General features: G+C 40.7%; 1 protein-coding gene across 1 annotated transcript in view; it reads right to left on the bottom strand.

Annotated features, from left to right (window-relative positions):
- The window catches only part of ero1b (endoplasmic reticulum oxidoreductase 1 beta), an 80,849-nt gene that overhangs the window by 40,663 nt on the left and 24,773 nt on the right, over positions 1-15,413 (bottom strand). The window contains exons 2-6 of the mRNA XM_080191871.1: positions 6,897-7,016; positions 4,985-5,068; positions 4,265-4,306; positions 3,770-3,852; positions 484-557 (exon numbers count right to left, since the gene is read on the bottom strand). Of these exons, the coding sequence (XP_080047997.1) occupies positions 484-557; positions 3,770-3,852; positions 4,265-4,306; positions 4,985-5,068; positions 6,897-7,016 (403 nt within the window). The remainder of the gene's footprint in view (positions 1-483; positions 558-3,769; positions 3,853-4,264; positions 4,307-4,984; positions 5,069-6,896; positions 7,017-15,413) is intronic.

Genomic DNA, 15,413 nt, shown 5'->3' with positions numbered 1-15,413 from the left:
GCTGAGGACTCCCAGGGCAATTCCCTCTTAACTGTACACCACTGTGATTGCTGATAGAAAGATTTGTTCATAATAGAATATAAAATGGAAAACAAAAAAAATTAAAATAATTGCAATATCTCATAGCACTGCTCATTGGGAATCAAAGCATTGTGTGATCTTCAGGCAAATGTGCTCAGAGAGCAAGGAATTTCATGCAAATGAAATTCAGTTCTCAATTTAAAATCACACATTAAGAATGGAAATTGCACATGTAAATATTTCAAGCTGGAATTGGATCACGCTGCCAGTGGTGCTGGTGATCAACATTGTCTGGAAACTAGCCAAATACAGGGATCAGAGTCAGTTCTTTTAACCACTGATTATTATTGAGCATTTGCAGTGCTTTTGTTTAAACTTCATTTAATTATTAAATATATTTACATAAAATAATCTGAAATTCTTAAACATAAATGCAACACTAGAATGTCACAAGATCCTTACCATCAAGTTCACAAAAATGGTCTTGTGCATCATCGTATCTTGCCCAATCAATGAAAGCTTCTTTTGTTTGGTTACTAAGGACAAAAGAAGAGTGATTTTGTACAGGAGTATAAACATGTCAACCGAGCAGTACAATTATAATACCACTTAAACATACAACACATCACAAGTCTAGTTAATTGCCTCTGATGTTGCAGAATCAAATTGATGAATATAAGTTTTATTTTTCTAATATACTTTTCCAACTGTGTTGCTGCCTTGTAAAAATGTTAGAACCTCACTCCATAGGGCTATTTAAAATGGCCAAAGCATGCAACCACCCCACAATAGTGGGCAAAGAAATTTAATAAGAAATATTGACACAGAAGAATGACCAAAAACCTCAATGAAGTATGGTTTGTTGACAGGAAACATGCATCACATGCAAGATGTTACAATAAAATAGAAACAAAATATGGAGATGCTGGAGATCTGTAATAAAAACAGAAAATACTGCAAAAACTTCCAGTGTCTGTGGAGAGAGAAACAAATGATATCTCTGCTTCTCTCTCCAGAGGTGCAGCCAGACCTGAGATTTATCGTTAATTTACACAAGAGCATTAGAGGCATAAAGACAATATTAGAAGTAACAAAAGGATGCCAATGCAGGAGTGAATAAATGTAGTAAATCCCATCATAAAGTTAAATAAATAACAAACAAGATGATATTAAACAGCAATACACACTCCTTTTCATTCACTTGATATGGGATGGGAGAGCATGCAGAGAGCACAACTGATGCTTTTGCATTTAACAAATAAGTGCAAATATGTTCTGCAGTGACTGCATTTTCCTGAACGCTCAATCCACTTTCCAAATTTTCAAAGTTATTTAATATAGGATACCAACACCAGTGACTATAAGAACATAAGGACATAAGAAATAGGAACAGGAGTAGGCCATCTGGCCCTTCGAGCCTGCCCCACCATTCAATAAGATCATGGCTGATCTGTTGTGGCTCAGTTCCACATTCCCGCCCTCTCCCCATAACCCTTAATCCCCTCTCTTATCAAGAGCCCATCAACCCGCGTCTTAAAAATATTTAGCGAGATAGCCTCCACCACTTCAACGGGCAGAGAATTCCAGAGATTCACCACCCTTTGAGTGAAGAAGTTCTTCCTCAACTCCGTTCTAAACCACCCCCACTTTATCTTGAGGCTGTGCCCCCTAGTCCTACTGTCCTTTCTGAGCGGGAAGAGTCTTTCCACCTCTATCCTATCCATCCCATTCATCATCTTATACGTCTCAATGAGATCTCCCCTCATTCTTCTAAACTCTAACGAGTACAAGCCTTGTTTATTCAGCCTCTCCTCATAGCCCAACCCCCTCAACTCCGGCATCAGCCTAGTAAACCTCCTCTGCACTCCCTCCAAGGCCAAAATATCCTTGCGTAAGTACGGCGACCAAAACTGCACACAATACTCCAGCTGCAGCCTCACCAATGCCCTATATAGCCGCAGCAAGACCTCCCTACTTTTATATTCAATCCCCCTCGCTATAAAGGCCAGCATCCCATTCGCCTTCCTGACCACCTGCTGCACCTGCAAGCTGGGTTTTTGCGGCTCATGCACAAGGACCCCGAGGTCCCTCTGCAACATCGCCTGCTGCAGTTTTTCTCCACGTAAATAATAATCCGTCCTACCATTATTCCTACCAAAGTGGACCACCTCGCACTTGCCAACATTAAATTTCATTTGCCAGTTCCTGGCCCATTCGCCCAGCCTATCTAGATCCTTCTGCAGACTCTCCACACCCTCCGCACAATTTGCCGTTCCTCCAATCTTGGTGTCATCAGCAAATTTCGACACCATACACTCGGTTCCCTCCTCCAGATCATCTATATAAATGGTAAATGCTTATGTTTCCCTGGGCTCCCTTTCTCTAGTGACATGTGGAAAATATCCAATCCCTGTACTCAGACAGATTTTTAAGACTGTTTAAATCTTGAAGATAAATGAAATGTGATGTAATTTTAAAAGCATTAAATATACACAATGGCCTGAATTTTACTAGCACACCTGCCCCGATTCGGCTCACAGAACAGATTTTTCCGTAGGCCTCAGGCAAAATTTTACAAGTCTTGCCCAAGCGGAGTATAAAATCCTGGCCAATAGCACCTCGATTTCTGATCGCATATTTGTGCTGAAATAAGAACGTTTTTAACATCGCAATGTAGAACTGAAAGTGAAGTTTGCAGGGCTATTCATTTCAATTTCATGTGTCAAAAGCTTTCAAGATTTGCCAGTAATACTTTGAATCTGGTCAGCAGTAAAAATAGTACAAAAGTTGGATCAGAAGCCTCTGTCAGCACCTTGCTTTACATTTACTGCAAAAAAATGTTTTAAGATGTGTACTTTCTAACCTTTGAGAGATTAAACAAAAATAATTGATTTCAAAATTTTTTTTTAAAAATCTGTGCGCTCAAAGTGTTCAAACTATTGACATCTTTATCCAAAAGTAGCCATTGACCGGAAACTAAACTAGACTTGCCATACAAGTATGTGGCACTACAGGGCAGGTCCCGAGATTAGGAACTGCATGGCAAGTAACTCTCCTCCTGATTTCTCAAAGCCTGTGCACCATCTACAAGGCACAAATCAAGAGCATGATGGAACACTCTCCACTTGCCTGGATGAGCACAGATCCAACTCAAAGCTCAATACCACTGAGAGAAAGCAAGCTGCTTGACTGGGTTCCCAATCCGCATGCATTCACCCCCTCCCTCCATCACTGATGCACAGTGGCAGCAGTGTGTAGCATCTACAAGATGCACTGCAGCAACTCACCAAGGCTCTTTAGACAGCACCTTCCAAACCCACAACCTCTGCCATCTACAAAGGTAGCAGATGCATAAGAAAACCACCATTTGGAAGTTCCCCTCCAAGTGACACACATCCTGATTTGGAAACGTACTGTCATTCCTATATGGTCACTGGGTCAAAGTCCTGTCTCGCCTTCTCTAACAGCACAGTGGTGTACCTCTACCACATGGACTGCAATGGTTTCAGAAGGCATTTCACGACCACCTTCTCAAGAGCAATTAAACATGGGCAATAAATGCTGGCCTAGCCTGCATGTCCACTTTCCCTGAACAAATATAAAAACTGCTGCATCTTTTTATAGCTAGTGGGCAATGGGAGATGGGTGGTGGGAATCAACAGACTCTGCTAAAATCAAAACCACAGCTAACCTCATTAAGGTTAGCACAAATAAAACGACAGCTAAATCAATGAATTAATAGTCTCACCTTAATGTGCTATTGACAGCTCCAAGCTTATTTGCTTCCTCACAGTCTTGCAAATCTTTGACTGTATTCGCTTCCACAGAATACTAAAAAACAAATCAGTAAATTAAGCAAGTGTCTGGAACAAAATCTAAATTAACTGCACTTACTGCAAAAATTGAAAATATATTACTGCAATCAGTTTATGCAAAGTTTCAGGATAAAAACACACTTTGATTTCAATTAGATTGTTACTTTAAAATCAGAAAATAGTAAAAATTATGGGCATTTTCACATACATAAAGAACATCTGAAGTACAAATACAGGGATTTGTTTATTCCATGTTACTTTGGCACTTGTGCAAAAGTTTGCATCTGTATAGAGATCATTTGTTATTTTAAACATTTATCCTTACATTGCCACATGCTTAACTATCATGCCAAGCCCTTTGTACAAAAGGTCAGGCATAAAGGTCAACTCAAATATATTTACATGAACTTTACTAGATATCAACTTGCCTTGTTGTAATTAGCTGCTTTAATTCCAATCGGAATCTCACTCTAAAAATGAAAACAATGTGTTAAAATAGATAACTGCAAATTGAAATTAGCTCTTTACGAAGGTCCCCACGACATGCCAAGGAAACTATAGGAACAATTGCTTAATTTAACTTGTTACTTCTCAATTACTCTACTTTAGATTGGGGCAATTATATTTAAACAATTTATTTGATTTAATTTAATAAACAATTATGCTGGCTGTTGTGCTACAACCACTTCTCCAGCTTACTTGCTCACTAAAGCCTGCTGGTCAACCCCTTCAGGTCCCTTTACTTTTGCTGCCCACTCTTGCTCCCTTTGCTCAACTTGAGAGCTCTGTTTCATTAATACGCTGTCTGACTACGTCACTATTTCAAATATTCTGCCTGCTTCCATGTTTCTTGGGTACCCACACTGCGAGTAAGACAATCAGATTTCTAAGCTTTGAGGAAGAGGTATCATGCAACATTTGGGAAGTGTTGGTATATTCACATGCAAATATCACTGAATGGCAGAACAGGATCAAGGAGCTAAATGCCTGTACTTACAACTATGTTTTGAGCGCTGCTACTATACATATATGGTTCAAGATTTGTGATCCAAGTGTTCCCTTTGCAAAATCCTGCACAACAATTTCTATTTAATATAAAAATATTGACACCCTGATCAAAATTTCTGTATAACATCTCCAGACCTTACCTCAGAGCAAGGTTTTACATGGCAGTCCTTAATCGAGCAGTGTCCATCATTGGACCAGAAAGGACAAGGCCTCTTCAAATTAACCTATTAAACAAAGTATACACTAATATAATCAGCATATGTCTAAACATTTAAATATATAGGAACATTTACAAGGCTATGTGGAACTAACAAGAAGTGAGATTAAATGGATAGATTTTTCAAAGAGCAGAATGGATATGATGATCTTTAAGGCCATCCCAAAGTAACGACTTAGCCTCTATGGTCAGCTGTGGCTGTGTGGATAATACCTGCATCTCAGAAGATTGTAGGTTTAAGTTATACTCTGTAGACCATAGCACAAAAAAATCTAGGCCAACGCTTCTTCAGTCCTGATGGAGTGACAGCAGCTCTGATGGTGTATCTTTTGGAATAGAAGTTAAACTGACGGATACATTATTTTTAGGAAAAGCAGTGGCACTATATCCCAGTTGTCCAGACTAGTATTTCCTTCTCAAACAACATCACAAAAATACACCGAGTCATTGCTATTTGTGGTAGCTTGTGATCTGAAAAATGGCTCCTGTGTTTCCTACATGACAGTGACTACTCTTCGAAAATACTTCACTGGCTGTAAGTATTTTGGGATATCTTGTGGTCATGAAAGGTGCTACAAAAATTGGTCTTTTGTTTTTTTTAAAGAAATGAATGGGTGGGGCACAGTTGATGTAAGCAGGATATTTCTGCTTGTGGAAGAATTTAAAATAAATCTAAGATGATGACTAATAAATTCAGTAGGGAAATGAGCAGAAACTTCTTCACTCAGTATGCAGAATGTGGAAATTGCTATCATAAGTGGCTGAGCCAAAAGAGCTTAGATGCATTGGACAGACAGCTATGACACACGTGGGTTCTTCAGTGCACTCGAGACCATTTGCAGCCCAAGCACCTACTCCAGAGAGCTACAGTGTGATGCTTCGAGTAGAGAGAGGCAATCAACGCTCATTAAAAGGAGCACTTCAAGAATCTCCTTAACAGTGACTCAGTCCTTAATATGAATACCCTTAACCACATTCCAAAGCACACTACCACCTCAGCACAACCCCAACCCAGCATGAGGCTGGGAGGCCAACTGACAGCTAAGAACTAATATGACTGGCAGCACAGATGCTTCCTCAAAATCCTGCAAGTTCATCCATATGCCTGATGCAAGATTTCTTCTTTTAAAACCTAGGTAAGTCCGAGGGAAGATTTAACTTGGGTGATAAGGAATTTAGATGGAGTGGATTGAAAGAACCCATTTCCGTTACCTGAGAAGTTGGTAACGAGCATTTTTTTGAAAGTAATTGGTCGAAGGATTAGATAGGAGTTGAGATAGCGAACATATGGAACTCATCACCTGAAAAAGATGGGAGAGGCAGAACTGCTTGTCACATTTAAAAATACTTGAATATCTACCAGAGGTGTTGCAACATACAGGGCTATGAACCAAGAACTGGGAGGCAGGGTGGGATCAGACTGAGCAGCAACTTCTCAGCCGGAACAGATGAGATTGGTCTCCTACACAAGTTTTTATATTGCAAAATCATTCCTTTCAATGCACTTACGTTAACTTACACAATGAATACAATGCTGCTTCAAATCTGACATGAAACAAGTCTTAATGTGAAAGAATCATTATTTTATCAAGTCTATACATCAGGATACGATCCAGTAGTTACACTTGCCCTCAGTGGTAAGTTAACACATCCCTCCCCCACAAACCCCCCTTACTCCTCACCACAGACTCAAACAAATACATTCACTTTGGATTAGTTCTGTCATGATTAAAATTTGGTCCTTATTACAAAATAATGCACAAAGCCAACTTGTATTTTAATGAATCTTATGACAAACATTATTGGAAAAACTTAAATTAAGTTGAGCATCTTACCTTGTAATATCTGAAGTAATCCCTTTCGAGCAATTTTTGTAGTTTAGGGAAGATCTTGTAGCTGTTGAAGTCATCAATGCTCTCGATGTCACAGAAACAGTCATCCAAGACACCCGTCATCTAAAAAAAATTAGATTTTATTCTCAAGTGTAAATAAACAAACAAACAATTACATGATTGATCCATGAATAAAACAAAAAAAAATACTGGACATACAGCAGGTTGGTCAGTATTTTAAATGCAACTTTCCAGGTTCAGGCTTTAAAACAAACTGAAATAAAAAAAAAATCAGCCAACCAAAATGAAATGGGGAAGAGCAAAGACAAATTAGAATCAATTAAGCTACTATAAACATTTTTACTGGCTTTACTATACAACCTGATTGAAGTTACACATACTGCAACTCGGTGAGCACTTTACATCCTCAGCCTTTTAAAACAAAGGCAGTTGATGGAATGCTGGACAGTATACAAGGTGTGGCCTCAATTTGATTATGAAAAGGCATTAGAAAGAAAAGGTAAATAATTAGTTCATAGTTTTTTTTAGTGTCACAAGTAGGCTGACATTAACACTACAATGAAATTGCGGTATCCCATAGTCACTACATTCTGGTGCCTGTTTGGGTACACGGAGGGAGAATTTAACATTGCCAACACATCTTTCAGACTACGAGAGGAAAACAGTGCACCCAGAGGAAACCCGGTTACACCTGATGATGCAACAACCCAAATATGATAATGCAGCTTCACCAGCTCAACACCAAACATTTATATTAAGACAGATCCTGCACTTTCAATTACTTCATTTCTCTCTCTCCTACTGTTGTCTTTCTTCAACCCTACCCATACTTTTGATGTCAGTTGAACTACATTGATCAAATGCCTTCAGGCTGCAAATGTTCAGTGTTTCTTAAAACCTCATTCTTTCACGGGATGGCAGCATGTATTGCCCAGCCCTAATTGCTACTGAACTGCATGGCTTGCTAATCCAATACAAAAAGAGTAGCTACAAGTCAACCACGGTGTTGTGGTCTGGAGCCATATCAGTCCAGGTAAGAATGGCAGATTTCCTTCTCTAAAAGACATTAATGAACCAGATGAATGTTTATGACAATTGGCGATCTTTTTATGGTCACTCTTTTCAAAACTAACTTTCAATTCCTGATTTTATCAACTGAATTTAAATTTGACTAGCTGTCCTGGTCAGATTTGAACCCCTGGCCTCATTACTGTACCTTAACCTTAATCCTGTACCTTAATCTCCCCCAATGTAGATGATTTTATTCCCCAGCACCTTTGATGATCCAAAATATAAAAAGTATCGAAAAGCGTAATGGAATGTTTTTTGAATCATGGAGGATGGCATTCAGATGTCAGGAAGCAATGCTTCAGTTGAATACAGTCATGGCCATGCTCTATGTAGAATGCTACACTCAGGTTTGGGAACTGACCCTCAGGAAAAATATATTGCCACTGAATGGCAACAGTGCAGTCACTACAATTATATCAGAGCTTATTAGAGTTACGTTGAGGACCGGTTCTGAAGACTCTGCATATCACCTTGAGTTTAGATGGTTACCAGCTGATTAACGGACGTATTTAAAGTGACTGGGGATTTGATACAACAGAAAATGCCATAAACAGGCAGCACAAGTGGACAGTGAAACAGTAAACATTTTGATACAACTCTTCCAAGGCAGGTGTCCCTTCGCCAAATTTAGATTTATTTGCATAGTAAGCAACACTTGGATGAGGCTTACTCATACAGAGTATAAACCTGGAGTGCCTATAACCTTGACACTCCACATTATGTACACATGCAGGGCTGCCCTGACTGGATAAGTTAAGTTATTATTGCCTTAATCTGGGACCTTGTATTCTAAGTAGTCTACACTGTGAACCTCGTTAAAGTCATTACATCCCTCCCCCCTCCAGGTAGAGGGAACCTCAGCAGTTTGTTCGTCTTGGGGCATTTAAGTGCCAGATCCAGTTTCTCTACGTCTGATGTAGGTAGAGTGTGGTGAACTGGTGCATCTCTTTCGTCTAGAGTAGCAGTCTCCAAACTCCGATCCAGATGTGGCCCACGGACTGTAGTTTGGAGACCTCTAGTCTAGAGCGAGGCACGAGTTCACTCTCTTCCTTGGGTAGGGAGCGAGTAAACTTGATGACATCCACCATAGATGGAGATGGTGAGCAGGAGCCGATGATTCCCAAAAGTCTTTCCAAGGCTCCCAACGTGCTGGGCATTGTTTGTTGCTGAAAGGCCTGAGATATGATCCCGGACAATATCCAGTATGTGGACTTTGTATGAAACCAGCCCTGTCCGAGCCCACCATGCCTTGTAACCACACAGGGCCATTCCCATGATTCAACAATACTTGATCATTTGCCTTTAAGCGTCTCTTACAGTTGGATGGGTCAGCAGCCCTGGCTCAGGACAACTCTTGATCCCCATAACAGTATGCCATTGACTATGGTCAGTTGCTCTCTGGACTCCAATAGTGGGGAATTCGAGTTCGCTTCCTCTGTCAATGTTAACTGTTTCAATTTAACGAGAACTGAATCTTTTGAGTCCACAGTCAAATATTAGTTGCAATCACTGGGGAGAATTTACAAAAAATTGTTATGGTCTCTTCCATTTGGGGTACCACTGATGGGGTGTCTGCTAATGGTAGCTGTCTTAAGGCATTAGTTAGTCAGTGTCCTAGACAGTGTTCCAATTAGTAATCATAGGTGAGAATGATAAGCCCACTGCTGAGTTTGGGCCGATGCTATGAGCAGCAGTCCCAGTGGTGGCTTGTGGTCTATGATCATGATTTTCCACCCATACAGCTACTGGTAGCATTTTTTTTTAAGAACAAATATCAGCCCCAACCCTTTTTTGAAGTGAGCATATTTGTGTTCAGCGATAGCCAAGGTCCTGAAAGCTTATCCAACTGGGTGTTCCTTTCTGTTTGGCCATAAGGTGATTCATCACAGGTCAGTAATAATTCTTTCCTCTGATCTTATTGTGCCAGAACATTGAAGGAGGAAGGCTGTTGCTTTACTTTAATGAAAGCCAAGGATTGACTGGAAGACCACTCCCAAGGCTAATCTTTTGTTTACTAGTTCATATATTGGAGCCAGGCTAAGCAAGATGGAGTATAAATTGCCCGCAGTAAGTTACCAATCCCAGAAATGATCTTAATTCTTAGAAGGACATGGGAACCTTTGATTGCTCACACCTAGTCCTCCAAAAGGGTGTAGACCAGACATGCTTCTCCGTAGCCTAGATAGGTCACTTGGGAAACATGGAATTTTTCCCTCTTTATGTAAGAACATAAGAAATAGGAGCAGGAGTAGGCCATCTAGCCCTTCGAGCCTGCCCCACCATAAGATCATGGCTGATCTGAAGTGGATCAGTTCTACTTTCCCGCTCTCTCCCCATAACCCTTAATTCCCTTGTCTGTCAAAAACCTATCTACCCGTGACTTAAATATATTTAGCGAGGTAGCCTCCACCACTTCAACGGGCAGAGAATTCCAGAGATTCACCACCTTTTGAGTGAAGAAGTTCCTCCTCAACTCTGATCTAAACTGCGCCCCCTCCTTATCTTGAGGCTCTGTCCTCTAGTCCTGCTATCCTTTCCAAGCGGGAAGAATCTCTCTACCTCTACCCTATCCATCCCCTTCATTATCTTATACGTCTTATCTTATAAGATCCCCCTCATCCTTCTAAACTCCAACGAATACAGATGCAGTCTATTTAGTCTCTCTTCATAGTCCAACCCCCTCATCTCCGGAATCAGCCGAGTGAACCTCCTCTGCACTCCCTCCAAGGTCAAAATATCCTTGCGCAAGTGCAGCGACCAAAACTGCACACAGTACTCCAGCTGCAGCCTCACCAGTACCCTGTACAGTTGCAGCAAGACCTCCCTGCTTTTATATTCTAACCCCCCTTGCCATAAAGACCAACATCCCATTCGCCTTCTTGATCACCTGCTGCACCTGCAGACTGGGTTTTTGCGACTCATGCACAAGGACCCCTAGGTCCCTCTGCACCATAGCATGCTAGGCTTATGTCTGCCTTGAAAAATTGACTTGGAACTTTAAGATTCTCTAGGCGGTCCTCATTTATTTTTCCTGTTATAAAGGCCGTCATCAAGATAAATAACCTGAGGTAGACCTTGTTCTCCATTGTTCAGTGGAAGATTGAGCAGACTGACAAAAAAGGCTCGAGTGAGAGTTGCATTTCCCCAGGAATTCTCATCTAGCTAGCTGAAAATGTAAGTGTGATGCATATCAAGTTTTGAACAGAAGACTCCTCCTACCAAGTACACAGATAAATCCTTGACTGGGGGAGAAATAGTTTACCACTTGTTTAGTATACCTGCAAAGGCAGACTGATCACCTAGTTTCAAAATTGGTATGATCAATGCTGTCCGTTCCACAGATTGGACTGGTTTGATGACATCTTCATTCCCAGTTTTTGGATTTCTGTTTCAACCTTTTCCCCATCAGGCAAAATGGTGCTGGGCAGACCTTGCAAACAAATCGTGGAATCTCTAACTGGCCAACATAAGGTCACCTTGGCTCCTTTGATAGTCACCAAACCTTCCTGGAAAATTTTGGGGTATTTATGCAGGACTTCACTCAGGCACTAATTAACTACCGGAAAGGTGTCGAGCCAATCGAGGTGGGTGTCTTGCAGCCAATTTTGCTCCATTAGGCTTGGCCCAAGACTTCCAATACAATCCTTGGTAACCGAACCAGCTTTCCTTTCATAGGAGACAGCAACTTAGGTAGTACCCAGAATTGTCAAAGGTGCCCCTGGTATAGGCTGAGAGCCTTAAGGACTAGAGACCAGTGAATTTTATGGAACTGATTCTGTGACCACTGATATGGCCACACCAGTATTGACCTCCATTAGTATATTTATCTTGATCGGGTCCAAATGGATATCGATATGCAATCTAAATTGTTCTAGGTGGACCTTCCAGGTGTGAACTTTCCTGCAATAGCGGCCTATTAGTTGCCTTTCTAAACCGAGATCTCGTAGGACTCCTTTACTGTTTCGGTTCCACATACCGGCGACAATTACAATCCATCAATTACTAGGCAGGATTCTGAAGGGACTTGTAACTGTTTGGTTGAGTTTGGCTTTGCTTTGGGATAGTGCTGTGGGCAGACCTGGAGTTACATGTAGCTGGATACTTTGAGTCCAAGCGCTCAAATAACGGTTCCCGAACTCAGTCAAACCAGCATAGGTATCCACTTCCATTGGAATATCTTGCAATTTTTCAGTGATAAGATCAACTGTTTGAAGTTTGGTTGAGCTTTAGCTAATAAGTGTTTCTGAATAGTTATTAATCCCGCATACCAGCCGGTCTGTAAGCATCTCGTCAAGGGTTAAACCAAATTCACATACTGCTTCTACCAACTGTCTTAACCTTGTTCGGAAACCCATAACAGATTCCCCTGGCTCTTGAATTGCAGAGTAAAAACTACAACATCTGAGATTTTGGTATCCAGCGTCTCAGGGAAAGTTGAACTCCAAAATGACACAAAATGCTGAAGCACCATAGGCAGTCGGAAAAAGCGTCCTTCACTTTTCACCTGCTGTAACGCCATTTGCCCGAAAAAGGTGAGACAGACGCTCCACATTTGGGCCCAGTCCTCGGCAGCAGGGTTGAACTAGTCTAATCTTCTGAACAAAGGCATGATGCATAAGAATGGCTTACCCCAACTTAGGCCAACTGTTGCAAGCAAGTTCCTTCAGGATTGTGCTTTACCCCATCACCATTGAAATAATTCCTCTGAGGTAGGAGTCCCTTCACCAAATTTAAATTTATTTACATAGGAAGCAATATCAGACAGGTACTTCCTCATACAGAGTCTGAACCTTAAGTGCCAGTAACTCTTGACACTATGGACACTACTATGGATATTACTGCCTTAATCTGGAAGCTTGTGTTCTAAGAAATCCATATTGTGGGCCTGGTTAATATCATTACACATTTTGGATCAATGACCTTGTTTTTAAATAACTGGTAGGCATAGATTGTTAAGAGTGACCCACTCAATGGTTAGGCCATGTGATCTGGCAACTGATGTTGCAAGTTAAATCAATATTATGAAACATGCTTGCCAGTTTAAACTGGAAAGTCACAGTAGCAATATTGTTTTTATTCCAAGTAATTTGCAAACATTTTAATCGCACTGTCTCAAAAAAAGGCTATGGGCTTTGTATACACTAAGGTACAATAACTTTCGGTTGTTTTTCAAAAGCTATGGTAAAAAATAACTTTAGATAGCTGCATCTTGAAAATACTTAAGAGTATGCCCCTAATAAGGACGTTTTACCATTAAATAGAGTTGTGTTAAGCTGCACGCTACATAGAGTTTTGCTTTTCGAAAGAGCAAAAGTTTGGAAGGAATTTCTCAGAAGTAAGCTTCAAGAGATTAGATTCCGTGTTTTAACAGTTAAGCTTTTAAGAAAACAATGATAAAACCTAAAGTGATTAATACAAGTACACTAAGTGGACTGAAGCTGGTGTTAAAGTAATACAATTTAGAAAATCTAGACTTTTTGTTGGAAAATGGATTCACTAGAACAAAAATTAATTAAAACGTGAGATCAAAAACTCAAGCAATAAGTGAAGAAATAGCCACTTCCCTAATTTGATCAAATTTCATTTATGTATTATAATGCTAATGACAACAAGTACTAAAAATGCACCATAGGGACAGAAGAAAAGAATTATGAATTACCATTTCTACATGAGAAATGCTGACAGAGAAATATCTGAGTACCTTCCAAGGTAGAAAGAAGGTTGACACTGCACTGGAGATGGGAGTAACAGGTATCCAACATCTGAAAAGATAGCCCTTCTTCTGGACACAAAAGTTGGTAAACTTCTCACATTTTGAGGTTGGAAATAGACTGGAAGAGGAATGTCATTCTCTCCAGGATTATCCCAGAATACAGAATTACACTACAATTTAAAGAGCTCCAGTCAGAATTGGCAGTGGGAAGACAAGATGTACATTTCCAATACTTTCTGTTTTTATTTCAAGTTTGCAGCAATCATAATCTTGCACTTTTGTGTTCAATCCTATAACTTCCCTTCATGGAAACTGACAAAAATGCTGTATTCTTTAAGGGGATTGCTGAAATGTATGTGTCAATCACTTTTTCCTTTAATGCTTCACTAACGACAAAATGATTCACTTTGTTACTCACTGGGATAAAAATCCCAAAGCCTTGCTTAAGAATACACCTATTTACTAACTGCCATTTGTGCTCAAGTTTCCAGGTGATGATTACAGCAAGCGTCCCAATGCAATACCACATCATGGGATACAACAAGCATCCATCAACAACTGATGGTTGAAGGCTTGGGAATTACCTCAACTCCCCAGTGTACGCAGCCATCTGTGTTTCCCCATCGCTTTCTGCTGTTATGATTAGCAGTTAGTTGTACGAGTGAAGAAACAAAACTTGCAGCATTGTCTAGGGACGTCTTAGCCCATCTCAAAAGGTGACTTAGTCCCGCTTCACCTGGTGAAAAAGCAACTTAATGAATCAACATATGACAGTGCTTCCCAAACTTTTCCCATTGAGGCTTGCAAAATGCTGTGACCCCAGAGTGAGGAAAGCAGGGGGCGAGCTGCGAGGCTGAAGAGTGGTTTGAATTTTCAGGTTTTAAAATAACAAGTGCCTATCTTTTCTGCAACAGAAATTGGACCTCAAAAGGTTGGCTGTGTCTATCATTAAAAAAAAACAAGGATTTCAAGGGCCCTTTCAGCCCCACAACCAGAGGACTTCTCAATCCATGAATGAACTGCACAGCGATCTCAGGCAAGGCTAGGGGACAAAGTCTGCCTCCTAATCAACACCTTGCAGTGTCTAGATGTAGCAATACTGGCGAAATTCTGTTCCCCGGCCCTAGAATGTGATGCTAAAACACCACCCCAACTAATTTCTGAGAGAGTTCACCTCTGTTATCCCGACTGCGGTTTACATCCCACCCCACACGGATGTGAAAACCGCACTGGACAAAATATACACCATTTAAAATAGCTTTGAGACAAAATATCTTGAGGCCTTGTTCATCAGGGACTTCAATCTTGCCAAGCTCAAGAGTGTTCTACCAAAATACCACCAACATGTCTCCTGCTCCACCAGGAGCCCAAACATCCTAGACACTGCTATACAATAGCAAACATGTCTACTGCTCTATCGCCCAACCACCCTTTGGCAAATCAGACCACAAGACTGTGCTCCTGCTCCTGGCTTACGAGAGAAAACTGAAAACGGGAGAATCCTTCAAAAAAAAACAGTTGTGCAGTGTTGGTCTGAGGAATTGGATGATCTCCTAAAGGACTGCTTAGAGTCAGTAGATTCGTCAACATTTAAAAACTCTGAGACCAGCCTGAATGAGTATGCCATGACAGTAACTGACACCATGAGTAAGTGTGTAGAAGACTGTGTGCCAAAGAAGCAAATCAGTGTTTTCCAACGTGAAACCATGGATGAA

Source organism: Carcharhinus amblyrhynchos, chromosome 7 (assembly GCF_965287045.1).
Source record: "Carcharhinus amblyrhynchos chromosome 7, sCarAmb.v2.hapA, whole genome shotgun sequence".
Lineage (NCBI taxonomy): Eukaryota > Metazoa > Chordata > Chondrichthyes > Carcharhiniformes > Carcharhinidae > Carcharhinus > Carcharhinus amblyrhynchos.
Note: the sequence above shows the minus strand (reverse complement) of the source record. Positions and strands in the feature narration are given on the sequence as shown.